Below are 25,638 nucleotides of genomic sequence, written 5' to 3' on the forward strand. Positions count from 1 at the left end.
TGCAATGCCCCCTATGATATACTGCTCCCCAGACTCTTTGAGAGAAAAATGCACTTAAGACACAGCTCATMTCATCTCAAGAGAGTATCCAAAATAGCTCGGAGAACTTGCCCTAAAAATACAGTTTTCTTTACTGTCCATTCAAGAACACCAGAAAACAAGAGCTCTATCCTAAAGATAAAGGGAGTCAGATTAGATGAATCCCAAATGTTTTGTCTGGTTAATGCTTCCCTGTTAAAACTGGGGCAAAATAAGAAGGTTTCCAGGAAGCCTCTCCCATAGCAGGGAAGGAAAACTGTAAAGATGATTTCAAAGTATCTGTTCCCTCGTGTTCCCAAAAGACTCTGAGCACACAGCCTTGGTGCTAATACAGATGCACGGCCAAGGTGACGAGACTACTAACCTTTGGCTGCACAAAAAYGCCTTCAGTCCATAATACAGGTCCTAGTCCTTAATCTCATGACTTCCACACAGCCTTCTTTCCAGCACGGAGGAGCTGGAGGCTGCCACAATACCACACTCTGAGTGGGAGTCACCTGGCATTTCCATCCTAATGTATCAGTCCAACACAACCCGCAGCAGGCCTGCGTTCACAAAAATGGATCCTGCCATGCTCTGAATTAAGTGAAAAAGCACCAAAAGGAATCCTGGTGCTGCTCTTCTGCCCCGTTCCCTCCCTCCCTTGCAAACAGCTCACCCTCTGCAATCTCCATTTCCTCCTTCTCCTCCGCTTCTGCTGCGGCCGCTTCCTGCTGCCGGAGTTGCTGGGGGAGAAATGAAACGAACAACGAGTGGGCAACTGTGCTGAGGTCTCTGCGCTCCTTGGAAGTGCCCAGCTTGGGGCCACAGCTCGCTCGCTCTTCTTGGAGCAGTGAGCGAGGATCTGGCTGAACTGGGGAAATCCAAGTTGCTCAGTATGGTATTGATGCTGCTAAATAACTGTGTTCTCAATACAAACCAGACACAAAATCAGTACACTCGAGGAAGAGAAGTCCTGCTTGGCTCGGCCAGTTGAAAGGCTTGTTGACAGTCAGGCAAGGTTAGCGAGGAAAGTAGCGTGACCCCAAGCCTTTGGGCCCAAGGCTGCCCTGGTCTCTGTAGGAACAGCCTTCCCCTCTCACTCTCTTATTAGACATCTTAGGCAGTTTTATGCCTCTCTAGTGTTTGTCTRAATCTGGTGTCTATCCAGGAAGCCAGACAGAGCCCAGGCAAATGGGGAAGGCTCTGAGGTATCCAAGGGTGGATGGAGGAGTTCCAAGGCCAGAGATGTTGGGGATGGGGAAATCCTTTAGTTTTAAGCTTCTTGGTTACGGTAGAGGATCAGGCCCCAAAAGAGAAAAGATTTGACCCCCCCACACACTCAGTAAAAGTTCTCAGCACTGCTGACGGGATCCCTGTGCCCTTGGACAGTCCACAGCTGAGGGGCTGGGAAGACGATTGGGCTGGTACCAGCAGGAGAAACAGCTTGGGCACCCGGTTGGTRCAAGCCATGTGCCCCCTGCCAGCTCGGCAGTGATCGAGGGGGAGCAGGYGGAAACACCAGCTGTTTGCTGCCTTTCTGCTGCCCCATTTTTTCCCACCGGCTATGGGGACTTTGATACACACACTTCCCTTCCTTCCCCAGGCCAGCCGTCCCAGCCTTAGTGCTAGCAAAGGGCAGCATTTGCATTTAAAGAGCAGTCCGCTGCTGTGCCGCCCCCAGAGATGTTGGGACTGGGCTGCTGTGCTGTTTGGCTGGAAATAGCCAAGACCTTGCAGGCAGGGAGCAACTTCCTCCTATACCCCTCTACATACACCCCTCYACTGCTCTGCACCCACCTCCTTCATTGTCTCAATTGAAGCAAAATACTTGGACCACCAGTCTAGCATGCTCTCATCCGGCTCCTCCTCTTCTACTTCCTCTCCTCCTCCTTTCTTCTTCTTCTTCTTTTTCTCTTTCTCTTCCTCAGACTGCAGGAATAAAGAAAGCAAAGACAAGAGATGGGATCAAAGTGAGCTGTCTCTCAAAGTGCCAAGGTGATGGGTAAATAACTCGCGCCCAGCAGCCAGAGGACAGGTAGGGCAGAGGATGGTTCATTGAAAGCCCCACAGAAAGGTAGGATGAGGTGTGGAGGGGTAGAAGCAGCAAWGCAAAAGCAGATTTCATCACTTACCACGTCCACCTTCACCACTGCATCTGAGTTCTGCCGCCAGGGTTAAAAAGAAACAGTGAGAGGGAAGAGCAGGTTAGTGGAGCAACTGCACCGCCAAAATGCAGCTGAGTACAAATGCACACGGATAAACGTGCACAGTGAGCTGTGAGAAGTCACAAACGGCTCCCTAGGGAGGCAGGACGAAAGGCCTTGCACGAACAGCCCTGGCTGGGAAGCTGTGCATGCAAGGGAGACATTTGCTGTGACACACCAAACTTACCTCCTCTTGGGAGATCTCTGCTAATGAAGAACCACGACTGCAAACAGTGAGAGCATGGGCCAGCAAAGATACCTTGGGCTTCAATGTGGGTAATAGCACTTTGCTCTCTTGGAGCTTTTTTTGCTCTAGCTAGGGAGGTTTGCAAGTGTTTTTCTGGTAGATTTCAGGAAACAAGAAGCATGTGCAAGCCAGGGCTTTTCACACATGCACACATACATGGGAGTCCCTTCAAACTCAGCTGTGTGAGCAGAYTCCTGGTGAATGCAAATGCACATGACAGAGCTTTTTGTGCACCTGCGAGGAACTGTAGGTGTAGGTACGTATGTAAACCCATGAAGGACCTGTGGGGTATGCGCATCTGTTTTTGCGGGTGTGCATGCGTGTGTCCGTGTGTGCAGAAGTGGCTTTGTATGTGCTGTGGTCTTTCTGTAAACGTGCACATGAGGGGCCATGGATATGCACACACGTTTGCAGCCTGCTGTGTGCCCGTAGGCACGTGCATGCACACCCGCTGCTTGTCTGCATGAGAGGACACCAGCATGTCCCCACAAAGGTCCTCCTGTGGGGAGACAGCCGTTTCTTTTTGTTGAGAGAGCTCTGGAGTAGAAAGGCACGAGAGGGTGCTGAAATTTCTATTCTGAGCAGGAAAATGATCACAGACATAATCAGCATGTGAGCAAAGTCTAACTCCTCTAGGACACACTATGTATACGCTGCTGGTTTTTCAGGGTAGGCACAGCAGGTCTGAAGAGCACTGGTTGCATCAGGCTGACTTTGTGTGCATTTGATGGGTCCTAGATGGCTCAGATACATTAGTTGTGCCATGAAATGACCCTGACCCCTTTTCCAGACTGCTGACCAGGCATTTCAAAGAACTGACGTAGGAACTGACATATCTCAAACTGTTCCTGAGGAAAGGGGTGAATAGTAAAAAAGGGAGAAGTATTAGGGAAATCTGTTTAGCCTTGGCTCCTTGTAGAAATTGTACAGCCTGTGACGCTTTGAAAGGGCAAGATCGTTGCAGCTGTGCAGGTGGGACATTACCGATGTCTGCACCGTGTCTGCTTGTGTCTGCACCATTCACAGAATGATGGTTCAGACAGAACAGCACAAGGGCAGGGTTATGCTCRTGGGTGCTCACTACTATTTAACTGTTTTTGAATGAAAACATAAAAAGATCTAATTTCCTTAGCCCGGGATTGTCTTTTTCTGGGCAGCAAGCATTAGCTGAATTCAGTCAGGACAGCAAGTGACTGCTTTGTACAACAGTCCCCAAGGCCTTTAATRCCAGGCATCAATCCAATTACATTTCCAAAAGGACAAGGTGGTGTCTGCTTGTGGGGGATCCCTTAGTTGTTTGCAATGCAGTGAAGAAAGAGATGCTAAAATAGCACTGACACATGGATACTCACCGCTTCCAACTTCACCATTGTCTCCATCTTCTTGATGGGAACCTCGGGTTCCACATTGACAACAATCTCCCCTGTGGGGCAAGAGCGAGGGCCTCTGTTGGYCATTGCCAGATAGCCGTTGAGCAGTTTAACTGGACAGAAGACAGAGAAAGAAAGAGAAAAAGAGAGACAGGATAGTGCAGAGTAGAAACTGGGAGCTCAAGGGAGATCCTACAGGGTTCCAGCAGGATTATGTGGGACCACCTCATTCAGATAAAGACAAAAGCAGGGAAATGAGCACACTGGTTGGGATTCAAACAGTGGCCACCTTGTTGCCAGGAACACTGCTGGTCTTGCTGCTGTCCTCGTGACATTTAACCTCCCCTTGCTATAAATATCCACAGGGAAGGCATCTCCATCTGGGAAAGCCATCCCAGGTTCTCCTTATAATCACTGGATATCAAAGTAATTCAGTCTAGTCTAGAGCACAAGTCCTGTCCCTTAGACATAAAAGGTGCTTGCAATGACACAATGAGTCCAGCCCTTTGACTACATTCAGTGTATTGACTCTGTCTCCTCCATGGGAGCCTGAGCTGTCTGTCCTGGAGATGTGTTATCATCAGTGGAAATCTAATTCAGTCATCAGCGTTTAGGGCAAGGCCTAGCTGCAGGCACCTGCTTTAGGATAAGATGTTCCTAATTCAGACTTCAGTGCTGTGTACCAACAAGATGACCAGCTCGAGTGGAGACTCTAATGCCATACACAGCAGCTACGTCAACCTAGGCACCAGAGAGAACTCTGCTTAACYAGCATATTGACGCATCAGGCAATTGAGCAACCCACATGCTGGCCAAAACACAAACTATGCATGGCTTTGAATGCAAGCAGACAAATGGGGAGCTCATTGCTTCCTCCACCAGCTTGATGGGACCTCACACTTTCCCCATCACCAGTGGGCTGAGATCTTTGAGAAAACCAAGAGGCTGTTTGCGAGGCAGGTCTTGGCAGGCCTTTGCACCTTTGGCTTTTGTAGCTTTCTAAYCTTTATCTGAGGAAGAGCAGTAGCATGCACAGAGCATAGTAGTTTCATCTCCCAGTCTTGAGGAACATTTCGGCATTGTAGAGTCATAGAAACACAGACRTGTTTGAAGTGAACTAGCCTTTCTTGTCTTACAGGTATTAGGAAGAGCAGGCAGTTATCACAGTGAGATTCATGGATCCAAAAAATCAAAAGGCAATGATGGCCTCATACCCCATGGTTTCTCAGCCCCTTGAGATGAACCCTGAATCACAGTTTGCTTAACCATCAGGCACATAATGTCCCATAGTTCTTACAGCCCGCTACCCATATCCCTCTTTTCCACCCCCCCAGCTGTGTGCAGTGCCTCACCAATGACCACAGCAGCCTGTGTCCCCCTGGGCCCAAGCCTGGTACCTGTCATATTCCAATGCTGGGCCTTTTTATCTGGTGGGTGATAGATGAACTTTCGGAGGGAGCTGACGGCATGGGACCCCACCAGGGTATAACGCCCGAAAGCACGGCAGTCTACCACCCGGATGTTAAGGGGTGGGTGGAGAAGTTCATTCTCTGGCAGGTCCTAGAAGCAAAAGTATGCTGGTTATCCAGGGCTGGGTGTAGGCTGCAGAATATCTATTCTGGTAGTTAAAAAGGCCAGTAGGGACTAAAACAGAGGTTATGTTGGTGGAAGAGGTCTCGTGTAACTTCTCTAGAGCTGGGCCTGGGAACTGTCAAGGAAAGGTGATCACCAGCTAGGCTGGAGCTCACTTCCTTCATTATTGTGGGGAAACTCAAGCAAGGGCCCAACAGCCACAATCTGGGCTCTGGGAAAGTCTGGATTTTGACCAAGGGCTCAGAGGGCAGAGGGAATACTCACCACTTCAAACCACTTGACCAAAGTGCTGAAGTTGGGGTTTTTCTTGTAGTTCTGGATGAGGGCTGACTGGACTCCCTTTCCAGCACACTCAATATCCACACGGGGCCGGTCCACCTGMGCSAGGTTCACYCTCTTCAGGTCCCTGAGTCCCCAGAACAAGATCTAGSGCAGGAGGAGGGAARACAYGAATGTGAGAAGAACTGTCCCTGGCAGTGGACACTGTCCCATCTCCTCTTTACTGGAGACAAAGGAGTTGATTCTTCTCATCCCTTGGGAGCAAGGACCCCTCCCTGCACACATACTCAGCCAGGGAGCAGTGAAGTTCTGAAGCTTCTTTTTCCATGTGGCGCAGGGGTGCAACATGGTCTCTTGCTGRCACCCCATGCAATCCACCCCATGACTGCTCTGCAACAGCTGAAGATCCCCTTTCAGATGCCCTCAGCACTCCTCTCCTAGACCTTTTCTGCAGGACCAGACCAGGTTAACCCATCTGCAGTGGCTCTTGATTCAGCACTGGCATCATTTTGTCAGATGATTTAATATCACTAGCAAAATGCACTGCATCCTTGCCTCTCCCTTCTTGGGAAAACAGACTAGCACCATGATAAAAAGTCCCTCTAAACTGAGATTTTTCCACCACCTGCTCCCCTATGGCCACATTCACAATTCCACATCAGAGGAGTAGTATTTATCTGATCAGAGACAAATGTCTACAAGATAGGGAGACAGGATGCTTTAGAGTCCTTAGGGATCTGGTCAGCAGCATCTCAGTGTAGCAGAGATACCTACAACAGCCTGGTGAGTCACACACCAAATGTCCTTGTCTTTACTGCCCAGGTGACCACTAGTCAGCCTAGCCTGAGGAGCCTTGATGGATGTGTCATCCAGGCAGACACCTACAGATAAGCGAGAGACATCCTATCATTGATGTCTGAGATAGATAGTATGAAGCTCATTTGACCTAAATTGATTTTTCCCTCACTGATGCTAAGGGAGAATCAGGTGATTACTTCAGGTGTAGATGCATACCCCTAATGTGCGCTCCACTGAATTTCAGCCTATGGGCCCTCTTCTGCAGGCCCCAAACTTGCTATGGTGCCTACAGTTAAGAGAGCAGGTAGTGATCCAGTCTCTTGCTTTTGTTAGGCTGCTGCAACCTAGCTCCCTGTGCAGCCAGTACAGGCCGGTCCTTGCAATGCAAACATCTGGCTGAAGGTGTCTAACTTGGCATCAAAACCTYAAAGATCTCTCCCGGCCTTCCAACATCCACTGACAGAGTCTTCTGCCTTACATCATCCTTGCACAACACATGTAGCCCTCATAATGTGATCTGTTTGAGGCCATGACAACACAGTACCTTTTGCTACTGTTTGGCTACTGAGCGTTAAAGGCAGATGTCCCAAGATGAAGCCCTCTTCTGCCARTGTAATTACCTCTACTCTGTATTTACTCAGCACCGGACGAATCCCCAGTGGCACTGGCAGGATGGGACCCCGGTCGATGTCAGTGGGCCCATCGATAGGAGGCAGGTCTGACTTACCCCCAGGTCCAATCTGGAAGAGATGCATCGTGGATTAAGATCTGCTCAAATCCAAGCAGCTCCTGGCCTGCCTAGTCAATGGAAAGAAATGGGCACCTACAGAGAGAGAGCAGGCCCACCCTGGACTCCTTGTCAAAGACTCATAAGATGTATGATCTTTCTCTATGGACCATAAGATTGATAAGAACAAGAGAGTTTCAGTATATGGGAAAGGAGGCAGGAAAGAGGAAGGGCTCAGCTCTGCTACCCCGAGAGACTACACAGCAAAGATGTTGCCATGCTCTTGGGATGCTGGCATGAACTCACATCCCTTTTATCTGGGACCTTCCCACTGACATCTCTGAGAGATCCAAGATTCCCATTGGCATCTTCTGTACCCCAGTGATGCTGCAGAGCATTTGTGCTGGTGCAATGCTTTAGTAGGGTTCYCTGTCCAGAAAGAAGCTGGAACTCACTGCATAACACCTTGACCAGCATAACTCTTCAGGAGCTGCCCCTCACACTGAGCTGTTAGTAGCTGTGGTAAACCCTCCTAGCTTCCCTAGGACGTATGAACTAACCACAGTTTGCAGCACCTAAGAAATAGAAGCATGGATTAATCACAGCTCTCCCTCACATCCCCTGCCCCTCTATTCCCTCCCTTGCTCTAGGATGGCTCTGTGCAGCTGGTACCTGGAGTAGCTCAAAGGCAGCCAGCAGGTCACCTGCCGTGGAGTTGCCCCGGTAGATTTGGTAGTACTCCAGCTGTGGAGGGAACCGTGGAGGGCAGTACTGCTCATCTGACATCTTCACCACAGGTTTGGCAAAGGTGCGGCCCATGAAGTCAGCTTTGCCCTGGAAAGACAAAGAGAGCACTTGGACTTGTTGCATGGGGCATCCTGTCTGACTTGAGAGACCAATGCAAGGTCTCTGCACTTAGCCTCACAGCACTCCCCAGCATGGGCAGAACAGGACCAGCCTGCTGGACGTTTGCAACCAAGGCTCAGTGCCACTTTTCAATGGTGGCTTGCCATCCACAAGACCCTTCCTTATGCACCAGCATCTTTAAGGAGGTGGTCTAGGGCTGGGGCAGCAAGGAGGCCAGGACTGAGCACTGTTGTAGAGGGAGACATTTGAGTAATATCTCCTTGCCTCCAGCGTCACACAAACTCTTGCTTTGCTGTCCAAACATAAGATACCAATAAGTTGAGCACAAGAGACTAATGAGCAGCAGAACCTCCTAGTTTCTTCTGTGCTCTCAGATACACAGAGCAAACTTCTTCCACAGGCCATGAGAAATGCTACTTCCACATCTTCTGTGCCATTTGCCTTGCCATAAGTGATCTCAGCACCTGAATCAGAAAGGCTTACCACTGTGTCCTGGTCATAGATCTCAATGACAATTATGGGAGGGTCATCTCGCATCTCATGAGCTTCTCCATACAGCTCCACGTTGTCAAAGACCAGCAGCTGGTCCCAGGTCGGGCAAAGGGTTTCATTGAGAACCTGCAAGAATGCCAAGAGGAACAGGGTTTACCACTCCAGCTAGGATTACTAGTCATGGCCTAAGGGTCTGCACCAGGGGAGCAGACAGGACATTGATCTCAATTTCCCTGTGCCAGGACATTTGCAGTRCTGGGAGCAGGCGGGATGTTATTTTGAAAATATGAGGGGATTTATATGGTATAACTTTACATGTCCACAACATAAAGGCTCCATTCCTTCACGGTAGTCACCCCAGGATTCCTTTAGTGGAGAGAAAGCAATCTCTTTATGGCACAAATTTTCTCTTCCTAAGGCATACGACTAGGAGAGATTACATGTATTTTGTCCTTTAAGGGTCCTTTGCTCTCCATTGCTTATTAGGAGAATTCAGGCAGCTCTGATGCAGATGGGTTCACTGTGGCAGTCTGCAGTCAACTGGGAATCCATGCCATTGCCAGGCCGGGCTTTGGTTTGCAGATATGTACTGGATCATAGTGTGAAGGCACTGATAAACAAGAGCATAGAGTTGATGGCTCATGGGGCAAGAGATGGGACAGATCCACAATCTGAAGGATCTGAAGCCTGATAAAAATGAAGGAAAGTTAAAGGTCTAATTTGCTTTGTAGGTCTTGACCCAAGATGCTTGCATCTCCCCGAGTTCATCCCTGGCTCTGATGTTCTGATTTTGGCTCTGATGTTCTGATTTTCTCTGCTTGAGCATCTACTTCCTTCTGTAAAATCAGGGCCAAAGACCAGCCTGCAAAGGGGCAGCCATGGGGATGAATTCTGGTGAATAAGCACAGGCCTGGCCTGTCTGAGCCATGTCACAGGCTGTAACTCCAGTGCCTGGCAGCACTGGTAGGCTGGTGCTTGCTCTGCGGGCCAGTGAGCAATGGCATGTCTCCCAGACTCCTCCAGGAAAAAACAGTGGGTAGGCACACACAAGTTATTCCCAGCTTCCTTGAGGCTTTCTAAAGCTTGGCAGCCTTCAGCACAGGAAAGGAAGGCACAGAAACACCTTCTGCTTCCAGCATGGTCCAGTTTCTCCTCACCAGATAGGTGAAATCTCAGTCACACAGATGAGGGGTGGCTGTGTGCTTGTGCACGGGGCATGTGGTGAAAGGGCTGCTGGGCTTGCTTGCAGCTGGGCAAGGGGCTTCCAACAGGGATCCCTTGAGCGCGAGACAGCTTGACAGTGAGACTCCAGTGTTATGGCTGCTTTCCCACCCCAGGATCATGATTCACCAGCAGTCAGGAGACCCAGCCCCATGGCAGGGAAGCGAGATGGACAAGAATCACATTCAGTCCCAGAGACTGCCCAGTCCTCCGGGTCAGGAAACAGTGCTTACCTCGGTGCAYTGGCTCTGGGTGATGAAGAAGACTCGGGCAAAGGGATCCGAAAGGCCACTGCTGTCAGCAGCAAACAAACTCCTAGCCTGGTACATGTGGGCTCGCAGCTGGAACACCTGCTTCTCTGTGACAGAGAGAGGGTGAAGTGAGACAGCTTGGTATGCAACCCTGGAGCTTAGCCATGGAGAGTAATGTTTCAGAGGCATGTTTTGTCTCAGGGCCAGCATGGATGAAGGAAGTTGGCTCAAAGCATGCACCTGGAATGGATATGGACTTCCTAGAGTCCTGCTCCTGTTGTGCAGAATGACAGCTGTGAATGGGGTAAGAAGAAGGGTGCACATTTCCCCCACCCCAGTTCCCTGCAGCAGCATGTGAGACTTCAGATGGGGACACCTGGAATGATTTCCCCCTTAGTTCCTGGAAGCCCTTGGCCCACGTGGTGTTGAACCAGGCTCCCTCCTGCCATCTCCACATCCTGCCCTCTTACTGGTGTAAAGGAGGCTGACAGGTGGAAAGGACAGCAGGTTTTGGCCTCTGGCTGTCTTCTTCTCCTCAAAGCCACAGGGCAGGCCACTCAGGAAGTCTTTGCGCTGCTTGTTGAGGCCCAGCCACAAGTAAATCTCCATCTTGGCTTGAACTGTCCAGCCTGCAGGTCCAAAGCCCCTCTTCCCAGGGAGCTGGGCACAAGGGACAAGAGAGTTTACAGGGAGATAGGGAAGCCTCACAGATTGGACACACCACTTCTTGCAGCACCCACCTCCTTCTGGTGCCTCACCTTGTACCACTGCTCCTGTAACCCAGGCATCCACCCCTCATTTTAGATCATAGCCACTACTCTAGCTCATGCATCACATTCTGCCCATCATGTTTGGCTTCCTCTTTTTCAGCCAGTATCTCCTTTCCTAGCAGAGTGAATCAGACATCTGTCTCCTCCCAGGCAYTTATCACCTACCAGCCTGCAAAGACCAGTGGTTCACACTTTCTAGCAACAAACTTCCACAACTATAGGTGGAGTACAGTCTCTTTTTCCTAGTATTTAATCACCAGCAAAATCTAGTACCCAGCTTTCCCATCTCCATCCCCCGTCCTCCCATTCTGTCTCTGCTCCGCCTCCCTCCTCTTGGGTGCAGCTCCTCCAGGAAAGATGGACAGGCACCTTGAGGAAGACAGTCTTCACTTTGGAGCAGTCTTTGCCCATCTCCTCATCCACAATGGAGTAGAGGATGTCCTTGGAAGGGATACGGGCGTAGGCAATGCGTTTGTTGTTGCTCATCATCCAGATGAAGATGTCGGGAATGGTGTGCTGGGGCTGTGAACACCAATGAAGAGGCCTGTCAGCATCTTGGCCCTTTTTGACCACTGAGGCATGGCTGTTCATCCTGGTACAYTGTCAACATAACCAAAACGCCCCATTCCAGCCCCAAGCAAGGCTGGGGTTAGCCCTAGACAGGGCATCCTTACAGCAGTTTGGATGGGACCTGGCTTGTGGGYGAGGCAGTTTCCCCGCCTGGGATAGGGCTCAAGGCAGGGCCCTGGCCTGAAGTGGGTCACCAGGATGTTTTTGGCCATCTGGTAGCTTTGTACAGTCAGGCTATAAACCRCTCCATGCCTTCCGAGTTTGCCCGTACACTACTGGATTAGGATGGATCAGCATTAGTATAAGATAAAGAGCTCTTCCCAGATAGTAACAGAACTGGTCCTCTTGCAGTTGAGCTAAAGGATGGTTTTGCCTGCCTTGAGCTATAGCAAGGCTGTGAAATTCCCTAGGCAATGAGCTATCAGAAGGTGGCAAATGTCCACGCAGTGTTAAAGTGAGCAGCATGCAGCCATCTCTGWTCTGTGCCTAATGCCTACAAGGTAGAGACTTGTTAAAGTAAGTAACTCTTTGGAGAGCTTTGGGATAAAGCCTGCAGGATTTGTGAAGAGGCCTCCATCCATCCTGGGTGCTATTTCCATGCCAGGAGCTGTGTCCATGAGCTAACCCAGCTAACAGGTGCTCTCCGTGTGGAGGGTGACTCACCTCATCAGCCAAAAACCGGAGTTTCTGCAGGAAGTTTTGCACCAGCTTCAGCTTGTCTTTCATGGTGTTCTTCTTCACCTGTGACCGCAGAGTCGTGGCTTGCTGCCCCATGTTCTCCTGTGATGAAAAGGGAGCCCAGGACATGTTGTGAACAACAGCAGAATGGAGCATAGAGAAGGGAAAAGCAGCAGACAGGTCTTCCTGTGTTTGGGAAGGGATGGTGAGGAGACAAATGCCTTAGTCCCACCATGGGCATCCAGATAATGGTACTTCTGGCGCCTTTGTTAACCTTGGCAGGATGTTGGAAGGGCCCTTGGCACAGTGCAGAGATTTCTGTCCCAGCTGGACGTGCCACAGGACAGAGAGGTATCAGTTGTGCTTATGGCATTTTGAGGTGACTTCAAGCCTTGTGTTAAGCATAGGCTCTGCCCTTTCTCTGACTCCACTGAAAATCAGCCTCTGGTTTGAGTTCAGAATAGGGGACACAGAGGCTTTCCCATGTTAAATTCCTCACTCTGTTGTATGCAGCTGGCTAATGAAACTGCTGCTTCTTGGTTGTGCCAGCTGGACAAGCCACCTGATCTTTGTGCATCTCCTTTTCAAGGAGTGGGGCTACCTGCTTCAAATATCTAGGCCATATCTACCCCTGGAGCAGCTGTGCTCTGCGGGGCCCCTACGTTTCTGCTTCCCAGGCTCCTGAACAACTTGACAATCAAATAGCTCCTTGTCTGCACTCCTGCATTTCTTTCCAATGCAAAACAGAGTGTGATGGAGGGGAGGTAGTGGTGTGGATCCAAACATCAGCTGGGGCCTGTGCAAGATGGGAAGTGCTCATGAGTTCCCCTACTTAGAAATAAACCTCAAACCATCAATCCACAAGGACTGGAAATCAATACCCCTAAAGACCAAGTTTCCCCACTGCATTGACAGGGTCCAGTCCCATTCCTGAATCTTCCTCCCTTTCCTCCCCAGCTGAATCGCACTTACCAGCTCCCTCATGCACGACTTGAGCCTTTCTCGATCCAGCCTTGTGCGGGAAGAGTGGTGCTGGTCCTTGTCAGCCAAGGTCACGAAGCGCCTAATGAGACAGGTCGTCAGCATGAATCCCGCGAGAGCCTGCTGGCTCTCTGCAAGCAGCCTTGGCAGACTGGATCTCTGCTAGCAGTAGGACACTTTGCTGGAGGGACGTGTGCTTGTTTCTTCAGTGTGCACTGCGATCATGGCCAAATCGCCCATTTACACCCAGTGCTGAAAGTCATGCGTAAGGAGCAGGTACTGCTCAGATACCAGGCTGTGGAGGCCACAAGACTGAGTCCTAGTGGCTTTCATCACTGGTTGAGGATCTTTGGGAAGCAGATGTGAGTACCACCTTGCCCATGCTCCAAACCAGAAGGCAGCCAATGTGGTGTTGTGCTAAGGCAAGAAAATGCTTGCCTCTTTTCTCAGGGCATAAACCAAGGTAAGCTTATGTTCTCAATCCCATGACCTTGCCTATTGGCCAGCTGAGAGCACAGGTCTTTGGTGTGCAGCCTTTGCTAGACTTTTACTCACAAGCACCCACTGCTCAGTTCCTCCAGGACCCCTCGGAGCCGGCGCTCTGGGTGTGGTTTCTCTGTCTTGATCATTTCCTGCACATCATTGAGGCCTTCCTCCTGGAATGGCAATGGGGGAAGCAGTGAAGGGGGTGGTGGGGCAGAGCCCTGCAGCAGGGTTAGGCTTGGCACCAGAGCCACCCCATGGAAAGCAGCCCTGGCACTGCCAAGAGGAAACATCTACTTCTTCTCCAGGCTTCGCTGCCACAGAGCTCAGGTCTGACACCTGTTTGCCTGGGAGAAGCTGGCTCCAGTTGATGTGAATTTCACCACCTCCCCCGGGGACTAATTAGTCAAGGTTCACCTCATCTTTGCTGGATCTGCCAGGCTTTCTCTTTGCAGGTCTCTTGCTAGGAAGCTCATTGTTACCATGTCTACCTGGAGCTGTCACAAAGACTCCTCAGGAATTAGTTAAGACTACAAAGAAGGCTCTGCCACAAAAGTAGTTCACTCCAGGAGTCCAGGCAGGCAAAGCCTCCTCACCTTCCTTCTCCCTTCTGTGGGGACCTCTGGGTCTGACSAACACCAAAATTCATTAAACTCCTAGGAGTTGGCCATTCAGTTAGTGGAGAGTTTAGTATTGGGGAACTTCTTTCTTGCATGACCTTGATAAAGGCTCTCTGCAATGGTTTGTCCCTGTTTTATGACACGCTGCGGAAGCAKGCAGGGATCCTGGCTGTGCCTTATGGGCTGTCCCCTCCCCTGAGCCAATTCTGTCCCCAGCACATACTGACCAGCTTGTCTGCAATCTTGTCCATGATGTTGGCATTATACAGTCTCCGGCGCTGGTCTTGCCACCAGCTCTTGATGTAGATGCAAGGCTTCTTCTCAAAGTACGGTAGGTGGAAATAGTTCCTGCAACAAGAGGCAGAAGGATGTTCTGTGGTAGGATCACTCCTAGAGAGGAAAGACCACTTTCCCCCGCCTCTCGTGGCACATCAGAGAGCGCTGTGACAGTGAGACAGATATGTGAGAGCACAGGCCAGGAAGAAAGGGGGCTGGAAGTAGCTTATATGAATTGCACACTCAACGAGAGAGATGTCATCTTTCCTAGCACCCTTCCACATCTAGAGTACTGTGTCCAGTTCTGGTCTCCCCAATACAAGAATTACTGGAATGAGTCCAGGAGAGAGCTACTAAGATGCTTGAGGGACTGGAGTGTCTCTCCTCTGAGGAAGGGCTGAGAGAGCTGGGCCTGTTCAGCCTGCAGAAGAGAAGACTGAGGGCGATCTTAACARTGTGTAGAAATATCTGAAGGGAGGAAGGTCTGAACATGAGGAAAAGCTTCTTTGCTGTGAGGGTGACTGAGCRCTGGAACAGGTTGCCCAGAGAGGTTGTGGAATCTTCTTCTCTGGAGATACTCAAAAGCCGCCTTGACATAGTCTTGGGCARCATGCTCTAGATGACTCTGCTTGAGCAGGGAGCTTGGACTGAATGACAGTTAGAGGTCTTGTCCAACCTTGATTATTCTGTGATTCCTAGCACCAGACCTCTCCCTGCACATGGCTGGGGGAAACTCTCCCCTTGCACCTCAGGCCCATCCAAACTGCCCCTGGGGATGCTTTGCCYGGGTTAACCCTTGCTTCTGACCAGAGTGCGTTGGGGCTGCGTGCATTGGCCAGGTGCTCCAACATGGCAGAACATGTAGGCAGAAACCATGGCTGAGCCCAAGTGAAGCCAAAGCGCTAGCACCCTGTTCTGAATGCTGGGGAGCATTTCCTTTAGACCCCTGGCCTTCATGACAGGCAGAGGTCTCTGCCGTTTGCAGCACTGTCAGATTTCCATTTACCTGTGGCATGGAGATGGCATGGAGAGATAATAGTCATGGCATAGACAAGGGGAGGAAGAAGCTGGACCACTGGGCATGGCCTGGAGAACAGGTTCATGCTTCTGGTCTGCCCAAGGCAGTTTGAGCATCTGCTGTGAGCCAGAATTTAGCCCAGATAAAGACACTGCAGATTCTGTTGCACTTGGGATCACCCTTAGGTAAAAACCAGCCTCAGTTCATCTTGAGAAGCCATCTGGGTTATTGCTAGCCAGAAGATGTCAGCAGAGCCCTGCAGCCAAGTGTGAGACTCCTGCACTCTGATAATGGACTAGGAAAAGCCGAGCCCAGAGGAATACGCTGTAAAACATTTGTGCTTTTCATCTCCCTTCTGCATTCCCCTTTCTGATGGGTTGGTTAACAAGTGCAGGAACCCCAGGTAGACAGTTTTATCTAGACTGCAAATAGCCTTGATTCAATTTAGTTTGCTTCATTTCCCAATTGAATTAAGACAGTCAGTTAACATCTATCTGCTGGTGGAAGTGTTAAAATAATCCACTTTAAGTGCATCTCATTAGGTTAAATCTGATTAGCTTTCCTAAGTACAAGTTTTTTGCATTCAAATCTTGGCCGCAAAAGAAGCCCAGCCTAAACACAGCAAGACATGTGCCATGATCCTGCTCAGTTCTGGGCTTTCTGAAAAGACTTCTGAAGCCCTTTTAATTGCCTTTTTTTAATGGTAATCAATGATTTTTGGATCTGCTGGTTAACTTTCCCTTAGTAGTCCACAGGGGTAGAGTGTTAAAGGTGTGGATAGCTATGCGTGCTGTGCACATAACTGGTTAGATAGATGAGAGAGGCCCTCTGTGAGGTAGGCAAAGAGGTGAATTCCACCTTTATTAGACATCAGAGCATCTACAAGAGTGCTTCGGACTGTAGGAAATGGGAGTGGGTGTTCAGTTATCAGATTGTAATACCTAAGATTGGGTCTCTACAAGCAGTTATCTAAGCTCCCATCATGAGGAACAGAGATCTAGTGCTCACTGCTGCTCCTAGCTCTGGTYGGCTGAACGACTTTCCAGGCTGCAGAGACCGCTTGACTTCATCTCTGCTTACTCTGGTGGGAGCTCAGATACCTGTCAAACATGGAAACACCTTTGGACAATGAATTAAGAGTTGTATCTCTCCCCGAGAGCTTTTGGGTCTGCTGCGCATGGAAGAGGCTGTTTCTAAACCCTAATTTCTTTCCCATCATCCTACAGATGTTCCAGAAACTAGATGCTAATCCTTCTCCTGCAAGACGAGGGAGCACAGCACTCATCTGCATCCCAGCTGCCAGCAGGAGAGAGACGTCTCCTATCTCATTACAATGCTTCAGTGTCCCTTCCCTCACTTGCCCCTTGCAGTGTTCAGCAATGTGGCTCTTCGGTGGCCAGGTGGGCACACTTACCTGTCTGTGACCAGGGGTTTCATGGGTTGAGATGAGGAAATGGAGATCAGCTCTCCATCCTCATCACCATCTTCCTCACTTGAGTTCTGGAGCAGCTCAGACTCCTCCTCATCCCCATCCCCTCCCTCTTTCTTCCTCCGCAAAGTAGGTTTGGTCATGCCATCGATTTGGTTCCCATAGTTACCTTGGAAAAAAAGTGACAGGGCTGTAACTCACACTGGGGTTAAATGGACTCAGTCACCTGGCTTTAGTTCAGGATGGGGAACAATCTTCCATGGGGAACCATGGGGAACAGTGAAGTTCAACTTTCTGAAACTCTGACCAGGAATTACAAATTAATGACAGCAATCTCTCTCCTACTCATGCCACCTTCCAAGCCATTAGAAATATACATCCTTCCTTCTTGTGGTGGGTAATTTCAGGAGACACAAAGCCAGGTTCTCTCAGCTAAGAGATGGAGCAGATCCACTGCAGACAGATTATACAGCAAAGGGTTGATCTGGGGACACATGTGGCTTGTGCCAATAAAGTAGCCATCACGTTCTTCCTCAACTGAGAACCCTGGATGCTTTGCCAAGCATTAGCATGGAAAGAGAAGGTAGAAACCCTTCTATGGGCCTTGGATCCTACATTCTCTGTCGGGCATGTTTCAAAACCAATATATCAGAAAACAACCAACCTATTGTGACCTCAAAGTTGATGGGTTTGTCACCAATCTTCCTGTCAATCATGGTAGCTTCCAGGAAGGCTCCAAAGAGGAAGAATTCCTCCATTTTCCCAGTACAGTTCTGTGGGAGAAAACTGAGGGAATTAGGATGGAAGGGTAAAGTCARCCAGATGAACTCTTAGGAGCACAAGCCACTGGGCAGGGAGTTCCAGAAGGCCACATTTGGCACCTTCAGTACCCACAGGCCTCTATGAAGGGAAGATGCCACTGTCTGGCTTTTCAGAGAGACTGCAAGGGTTTTCTCTCCCTCAGCTTGAGCCATCTAAGAGGTAGCTGTCTGAACCGGTTGTCTAGGTTCACTGCATGTTTTTTTTTGTTTGTTTTTTGTGTTTTTTTTGTTTTTTTTTGAATGACCATAACATCTGAAAAGCCCTTGTAAGATTTACTGTTGTGCTGGAGGATCCAGCACATTTAGTGCRGTACTGAATGAAATCCTCAATCTGTGAGACCAGGTGCAATTATCAAGAAGAATGAGTGAACTAATAGCAACACCCAAGACTTGTCATTGGCAACCAAAGGGTTGGGGAAGACTCACATCRGCAACTGATGTGGCCTGCTCAACTTGCACCTCTGTGGAGCTGTTGATCTCTGGGTTGCTAGTGTCCAAGATCTCCACAGCAAGGCTCATCAAAAGCCTGGCCCGGAAGGAGACGCCTTCACCCAGACCCTCGTTCAGATCCTGGTGCTCATCCATCAGAGTGTAGTTCCGAGTGGAGCCATACATGTTCACCCAGGCAGGGCCAAAGGTTGGCAGGAAGCCTGCAGAAGACCAGATACACATGTAGTGAAGGGGATGTGCAAGAAGGAGGGTATGTCTTTGTCTCAAGGCTCAAGTTGGCTCATGGAATGGCATCACTTTCCTGGTGTGGCTATGGTAGCACAGGCTTGATCATGCGTGTACATTTGCATGCACATGGAAAACACATGTTTGCAGCCATACATGGAGATGGTTTTGTGGTGACAGCAGTGCACGGGATTGTGCAGCGCACCAGGCCAAAGACAGAGGTAAGTATGCTGTTGGGCAAGCCACCCAGCATGAGACACAAGAGAGGAGAAACCCTCATTAGCCACCTTCCTAGGTCTCTCTCTGGTTTTATACCAGTCCTGTCCTATGTATACTCACGCGTGTGAACGTGGGAGCCTGTCCTATATTCATCCGTTCATGGGCATGAATGTTTTGGAAGGGGCAGTTGTTTCTGGGTATCTTTTCTTTCAAGTGTCTGACTAGAGGCATGTCATGGGGCTTGCTTTTCAGGGGATGGGTGTCCAGTGCTCTCAGAAAACCACTGCAATGAATAGAGGTCTCTGCCAGTGGGCACCAAGGAGCAGCTGTCTCCAGGAGTGGGGAAGTAGCTATTTTTTTTTTTTTGCTAATTCTCAGCCAAGGGGATGTCTCCCTACCATGAAGAAGATGTCTCACATCCCATCCTCACCCCCATCAGCTTTACCTTTGTCTCCTTCATTAGAGATCTTCCGCAAATCAATGAAATGAGTCCCAATAGCCACATCATTGACTTTGTCGGAGTCTCGGATCTGGATCTTTATCCTCTTGCACAATGGGGGGAACATTTCTGTGAAGACTATTTGCTCATTCCAGAGAGGTTCGTAGCTGCTCTTCTGCACGGACGTCTTCCCCTGCCACATGGGAGGAGAAAGCAGATGTTTCACAAGGGTCTAAGCTCACAAGCCACCCACCTTCTTTCAGACTTCAACTCCTCCCTTGCTAATGACTGTTGAAACATATGTTCTGTTTGTGACTCTCCTCTCCCAAATAATAAGCTCCTTTCCTTGACTGGAGATTGCTGCAACCCAACCACCCTCACAGTTTGGGCAAGAGAAGGGAATGTTCTACATGGCAAACAARGCAGCTTTCTCACGCAGTTCAGCAGCTACATGCCAGGACAGCTGAGATCATCTTGGGGTTGGGCGTTAGGTTTAGCTCAGTTGGTTAGAGCGTGGTGCTCATAATGCTAAGGTTGTGGGTTYAATCCCTGTATGGGCCACTTGTTCGAGGGTTGGACTAGATGATCTCCCGAGGTCCCTTCCAACCTTACTAATTCTATGATACTCTATTCTGTGATACCCTGTCTTTGGCCACATGGTCCCAAACCTACATAATGGCTCGTCCTGCTCAGTTATTATGTCACAGTGGTATAGCAAGCAGCTCACTCACCTTCTGCCCTGCAAAGAACACTTGCACGTAGGGGTCCACCAAATCCTTGTTCTCCCCAATGAGAGCTTTCTTCACATTGGCCATGATGCTGGTGTTCATACGGGGCAGCCCCTCAGCTCGATAGATCTTGATGTAGAAACGAGCCCATTGCCGCTCTGGAGGAACCCCATCTGGAAGGAGGAGGTTCCTGCAACAGCAACAAATAGGGCTGGAGACAGCTGCTGGGCCTGGCAGATTTGTCAGGAGAGGCCTGTGGAAGAGGGGGAAGCTGCTCCACTTTTGGAGTGCAGGCTGTGAGGAGGCAGAAAGATAACCGTTTCTGCAGCCATRCATTTGATCACAGTCCACGTTCTGCCCACCTCCCTGATCTAGGGAAATCTTACAGCAACCCATGGAGGTTCCCCAGAGACAACCTGCATCTTTCCAAAGGGAGATAATCATTATYAGCAGTGGAGCCTAGGGGAAGACTAATCTCAGCCTAGTTTCGACATCTAAAGCAGGCCAGATGAATGGTATCTTAAAAGGGCCTTTTCCAGAGTATAAGTGGAGCTAGGGTGGTTATGTTGGGGAGAGATTGGAGCTCCAGGAAGTGGCTTCTCTTGGCAGGTTTTGTTTTTTGTCTCTTCCCTGAGAGCTACAGAGGATGCTGTGAACAAAAGTTCTAGAGGAATTGCTGCAGTTGTCTGTGGTAAAGTGGGATAATATCTTGAATATAGCATGGTACAATAGTCCAAAATAGTCCAGATGCTGCCTTAAGCCCCTTGGTCTCCAGCAAGTCAGAAAAGTTGCACTAGCATTTTGATACTGGTGGGATGAACTTAGTTTCTGACTACTTGACAGAGGCTGAGAGATGGACTTGAAAGTGTGTGATCACACTTGGAGGTATTTAATTGGCTTGAAACATTCAGGGCTGGAACCAAGTTTTAAACTCTCTTGCCTTTTCTTGCACAGCCGTTTAGATGTTCTGGGGAGTCCAAGAGCTCTGCCCGCTCATGCCACCTGGGAAACACACAAACTTTTCTTCTCTGTCCTGGCAGTGGGTAACGAGACCCCCATGAATCATATCTCCTCTCCCCTTCACTCTCTCTTCTGTGACTCCCATCCAAGGGCCAGCAGAGCTTTAGCTAAGCAGAGCAGACATCATCTTGGTTCACATCAAGCTGATGCTGGTAGGGAGAAACAAACAGTCTGCAGCAGACGGTCTGAACTGATATAAATGACTGGTCAGTATTGATGTGACCAAGATTTGCACCTGTAGTCTATCAGTTGTTCTCTCTCTGAGAAGCAACCTATTTGGCACTTCTGATTTCACTGCACAAGGTAGGTATGGGTATTAGAAGGGCTGTCAGCCTAATCTGGAAAGGATGTTGTCCTCACTGAGTAATCCAAAGCTCATAGCTCATTCCCAAGTAAGGCTATATGAACCCGGCTCTATAAAACCTTACCCCTCAATATCATCCTCATCCGTCTCATTGGATTTGTGTGGTGTCTTGATGTTGTCCCCTTTCCCTACCACAGCAATGTCACACTTCAGGTAACCTTTCAATCCAGCACTGAGATCCTCAGGGTCAGAAAGGATGGCCCATTTGTGATAGAACTGGTGCTCTGAAAGCCATGGAACAAGACAGACATTTATCAGAATCACAGGAATTCCTGTGAGGACTCAAAACCTCTGTCTACTTGAGTAGAGAAGCCTGCATGTATGCATAAGAGACATCTTCAGGTGTGAGGAATTTCAGATAGAACCCACTGAAAAGTCCGCTGGAAAAAATCTGCCTCATGTTGAAGAACTGAGAAGCAATGGGACAAACTGTCTGTAGAGGAGTGGAGTTTCCATCACTGGACCTTTGTAAGGCCAAGTGTGCCTCTTGGATGCGTGAGATTTGATCCTTCTGTGGAATGCACCAGACTAGACGCTCTCTTAAGATCCCTTCTGGCCTCACTTATTGAGCCTGCCTGAAACGGAAACTCTGGAGGCTTCATTTGCACCTTAGGTCTCAGAACTCTTCATAGGGRCGGGGTGCTTCAAAAAGCCTGAAGCATAAGCAAAGATAAAATCCCAATGATTTTGGAGGTACCTTTTCTAAAGTGAAGTTTCAGAGTCCCTTACTCTGGCATGCTGCAGGCACTAGGCCCTCCAAGGGGCAATGCTGTTCTGTACAGAACAGGCATTTCTTAGTCTCTTGGGTATGTGTTTGCTTCATCAGTCTCCCAGACATGTCCAGTATGATCCACTGATTTAGTGACTGAGCTTTTCAGGCCAAAGTGCACTGGAGAATCTCTCAGGGAGGAGGGCTGATCCTTCCCAGGAGCAAGGCTACGGACTGAATGATCTCTCCAGGGACCTTTCTGGACCCCTTTTGTACAATTCTCTAAACGAATCTCAGTCACACCAGCTCTTGCTGCACACACTGAGCACAGGATGCCAAAAGCTTTCAGATTTCTTTTATGGGTCTATAAAACAGGCTTCCCTGAAACAGATGTGCTATAAACAAAGCCCACGATAGCACAGTGGATTTTGTTAGCACTCATTGGGCCCMTCTGCGCTAAGTTAATGCAGGCTTTATCGTCAGTGAGCAACATGACATTCTCACAGCARCTCTCATTAACCTCTCTTTCTTTGCACGCTGGGCATCTTCCTGTCTTGGCTTAAATGCCAGCCCCAGAGGGCAAGCTATAACCCATGACCTTCAGTTACTGTAAAGTTCAAGAACTTGCCTAAGCAAGCTGTCTAAGCTCCTTCAGAGGTCAGTGGAGAGAGAATGGCAAATCCTGAGGACAATTCTGCCTGTGTGCATTGTGCCTTATTCTGGATAGTATTCCGGAGGTGCTGGCAGCTCTTTTCTGGCTGCAGAAGGAGCCTAGAAGACATGCTTTTCTCTAGGATATGAAAATTAAATTAGCTAAGTGTCACCCAAGGAAACTAGTGACTGCCTGGCTACTTGCAAAGACACTTATTTGACGGTGTGGGGAGGCATATATGACCAGTTGCAAATTGTGGTTACATACCAGGCTGGGTGTAAACAGTTCCAACATCCATCTTGAAGGAGCCTACCAAAGTCCCACTGCGCAACAGATTTTTTGAGTGGATTACCTGGAAATTGAGGGAGAAAAACAAACCAGATTTTTTTTTCTCTGCCCAGCCATGCTGGGAGAGCTAGGGCTGTTTCTAGAACTGTTCAGTGTCAAACAGTAAAAGATAGGTGCATTTTGCTTGCTTTGTGCAGGAGACATAATCATATTATGAGGCACAGTGGGGTTGGCAGCTCTTGTTGAACAGTCTTGCAAGCATCTACTTGGATTCAGTAGAAAAAAGATCATCTTTGAAACAAGAGGCAGTCTCCCAGTCGCTAGGGCAACAAACACTGGGACATTTTCGTGAAGGAAGTGTCTCAAAGATGCTTGAAATCTACGCTTTAATTCCCTTCCTGGGAGAAATTACACAGCCAGACTGAGTAATGCACTAGGATAGATGTGGATRCTTCTAATTAGTCTGCTTTGGCTGTAAAGGCTGGGTGAGAGGGACTGAGCACCTCAGCTCCTGTCAGGGGTCTCACATCAAGGGTCTTCAATCCATCCTAACATGCAAGTAAAATGTGTTGGTTTCCACCAAGGCCCAGTCAGAAGGACAACACAACCACGCTTACTTACAGACAGCTTGATGATCTTATCAAACATGACATCTGGGGGAACATGGAAATCGAAGACAAAGTACTGAAAGAGAAAGAGCATGTGTGAAAGCAGGAAAGCAGGCATGGGCTCCTTCTGAGTCGAAAGGTAATACTATGGTCCACACCCCACCGACAGAGACGTGCCTCACAGCTGGAGAGGGACCCATGTCAGTGCAAATACTGACAGCATCAGTGGTCTAAGAAACCTAAAGAAAGCATTAACCTGGAAAAACTGAGAAAGTGGGCACAGGCTCATTTAATTTGACACCGATCAAGTAAGTCTTTTTTTTTTTTTTTAAACCATTTTATAAAATACCAGAGGGCAAAGGATTCATCTCTCTGTCTACATGGTTTGCGATTTCATCTTACACTAGTAAAAGGTGACAGAAGAAAAAACCCAAATGACAACAAATTACATTTATTTGACTAACAGTGGTGTAGGTCCTGAGGAGCAGCGAGCCTGAAGCCRTACCTCGGAAAAGACCCAGCTCACCTCATTGTAGTAAGGGCAGTTAGTCGACTCCTTCATGGATGTGTATTTCTTTTCATCRCCCACTTCCACACAGACCACGGGGTCCATGTTAAGACCAACCAGCTGCCGTGCCTCGATGACTGTGATGCTGACCTGGGGAGAGAGATTCATGGACCTCCACCTTGGCTGCCCTAACCTGTGTCTCCACCTGGCTCTCCTCTCCGAGGCGCTTTCAGCTTTGGGGTGGCAGCTGGGTGGTGTCCCCTCATGACACAAAAGGGACAGGGCTGCTCTTATAAGCCTGAGCAAGCTGTGGCAAGGTGTAGGAGGCAGGAGCATCAGGGCATTCTTGTCGGTTCATATGGGGCTTCTGCTCTGAGAGCATGTAAGGCACAAAGTTGAACTGATTTAGCTAAGCTGCAGGAGCAGAGGCTCTGCTGCTGATGTCCTAACCGGCTTAACTTGCTTCTGCTAAAAAATACAAAGGGTAAACTGCTCCTAAAAGGAGATCGATCAAAGGCAGCCGAGGCCTCTAAGGAAGAGGACAAGACTGCCTGGCATTTATCACTGCACAGATGGACTTACGGCAGAGGAGTGGAGCGGCAAACGCAACTTCCTGTCCCTCAGCCAAAGCTGCACCGGCCTAATGAACCCAGCTCRATTTTGTTCCTCATTTAAAATGCAGCAAACAGTGAACACCTCTAGACTCCTTCTGAGGAGGCAAACCTCTCTCCTCTGAGACCTTCTCTGTAACCCTCCTCCTACCCATACTGGCTCCTCTAAGTCACTTTTTGGGCAGCATCCCTCACTAACAGTTCGCTCCATCCCATCCTTCCATCCCCCCTGCTGCCAGAGACCAAGGCACTTTCTTGACCTTTCCTAGTTATAAGCCCTGCAAGATAAAGTTATTTCCTCAAATTTTTAACTGTTTTGCAAAAGCCAATTGTTAAAGGAAAGCAGAGGTGTGAGGGTCTGTCAAGCAAGCACCCTGTTCACAAACCATCTACTTTTTGCAAATCCTGTTATACTTCAGAAATCACACTACAGAACTGTTACACTTCAGAAATCAGCCATTCCCCATGAAGACCAGCCTAGCCAAGCTTCTGTTTGCAGTGGACAATTGACTGGACCTTTTGCTCTTTCCACATCTTGCTTGTAATTTACCTTGCACTTTCCCCCTCCTCTTTACATTCTGGTTGTACTACTCCTGAACCAGGTACATTCTCTCCCTGTCATCCTTGCAACTTGTTTCAGGCTTTTTACATGGATAACTAAACCTCTTCCACATACTGCTCTACTGCATCTTCTCATGTCGTTTGGTCTCTTGTGGGATTCAAATGTGGATGCTGCAAACAGGCTACAATAAACCTCTGAGAAAAATCATTACAATTGCAYTGTTCCCAGATGTCGCTAGGAATATGCTACCATGCTGACACGCAAGGACATAAAGCTAAATGGCTGCTGAATCAGCATGACTTGGTGAAAAGGAAAAGAGGAGCCCACTTATGAATCACATTGACATCAAGTAGTAAAAGAAAAAGGCAGCAACATGTATCGTATGAACCCTGTGAAGCTAAATGTGTCATTCATCTAACTCTGGATTACAATGACAGGAACAAAGCACCTTTGACCAAGATAACAGCAGCCGGGCACCAGCCTACCAGAGAAGATCCAGTGACTACTGCCAGCCAAGCCACATCAATCTTGAACACTAA

The 25,638-nt window shown here is 49.0% G+C and overlaps 1 protein-coding gene across 4 annotated transcripts in view; it reads right to left on the bottom strand.

The window, feature by feature from the left end:
- OTOF (otoferlin) overlaps nucleotides 1-25,638 on the bottom strand; it is a 111,180-nt gene that overhangs the window by 15,481 nt on the left and 70,061 nt on the right. For all 4 annotated transcript variants that reach the window (XM_085305684.1, XM_085305683.1, XM_085305682.1 and 1 more), the window contains 25 exons: nucleotides 23,945-24,076; nucleotides 23,432-23,494; nucleotides 22,790-22,874; nucleotides 21,226-21,385; nucleotides 19,781-19,967; nucleotides 19,056-19,242; nucleotides 18,143-18,366; nucleotides 17,560-17,668; nucleotides 16,881-17,064; nucleotides 14,400-14,520; nucleotides 13,625-13,725; nucleotides 13,061-13,151; nucleotides 12,074-12,190; nucleotides 11,210-11,362; nucleotides 10,541-10,730; nucleotides 10,053-10,177; nucleotides 8,590-8,724; nucleotides 7,912-8,073; nucleotides 7,133-7,252; nucleotides 5,700-5,861; nucleotides 5,240-5,402; nucleotides 3,825-3,955; nucleotides 2,154-2,183; nucleotides 1,819-1,950; nucleotides 698-764 (listed from right to left, as the gene is read on the bottom strand). In XM_085305684.1, coding sequence (XP_085161810.1) covers nucleotides 698-764; nucleotides 1,819-1,950; nucleotides 2,154-2,183; nucleotides 3,825-3,955; nucleotides 5,240-5,402; nucleotides 5,700-5,861; nucleotides 7,133-7,252; nucleotides 7,912-8,073; nucleotides 8,590-8,724; nucleotides 10,053-10,177; nucleotides 10,541-10,730; nucleotides 11,210-11,362; nucleotides 12,074-12,190; nucleotides 13,061-13,151; nucleotides 13,625-13,725; nucleotides 14,400-14,520; nucleotides 16,881-17,064; nucleotides 17,560-17,668; nucleotides 18,143-18,366; nucleotides 19,056-19,242; nucleotides 19,781-19,967; nucleotides 21,226-21,385; nucleotides 22,790-22,874; nucleotides 23,432-23,494; nucleotides 23,945-24,076 — 3,331 coding nt within the window. The remainder of the gene's footprint in view (nucleotides 1-697; nucleotides 765-1,818; nucleotides 1,951-2,153; nucleotides 2,184-3,824; nucleotides 3,956-5,239; nucleotides 5,403-5,699; nucleotides 5,862-7,132; nucleotides 7,253-7,911; nucleotides 8,074-8,589; nucleotides 8,725-10,052; nucleotides 10,178-10,540; nucleotides 10,731-11,209; nucleotides 11,363-12,073; nucleotides 12,191-13,060; nucleotides 13,152-13,624; nucleotides 13,726-14,399; nucleotides 14,521-16,880; nucleotides 17,065-17,559; nucleotides 17,669-18,142; nucleotides 18,367-19,055; nucleotides 19,243-19,780; nucleotides 19,968-21,225; nucleotides 21,386-22,789; nucleotides 22,875-23,431; nucleotides 23,495-23,944; nucleotides 24,077-25,638) is intronic.

This window comes from Rhea americana, unplaced genomic scaffold (assembly GCF_003343005.1).
Source record: "Rhea americana isolate MKP2758 unplaced genomic scaffold, rheAme1 scaffold_225, whole genome shotgun sequence".
Classification (NCBI taxonomy): Eukaryota; Metazoa; Chordata; class Aves; order Rheiformes; family Rheidae; genus Rhea; species Rhea americana.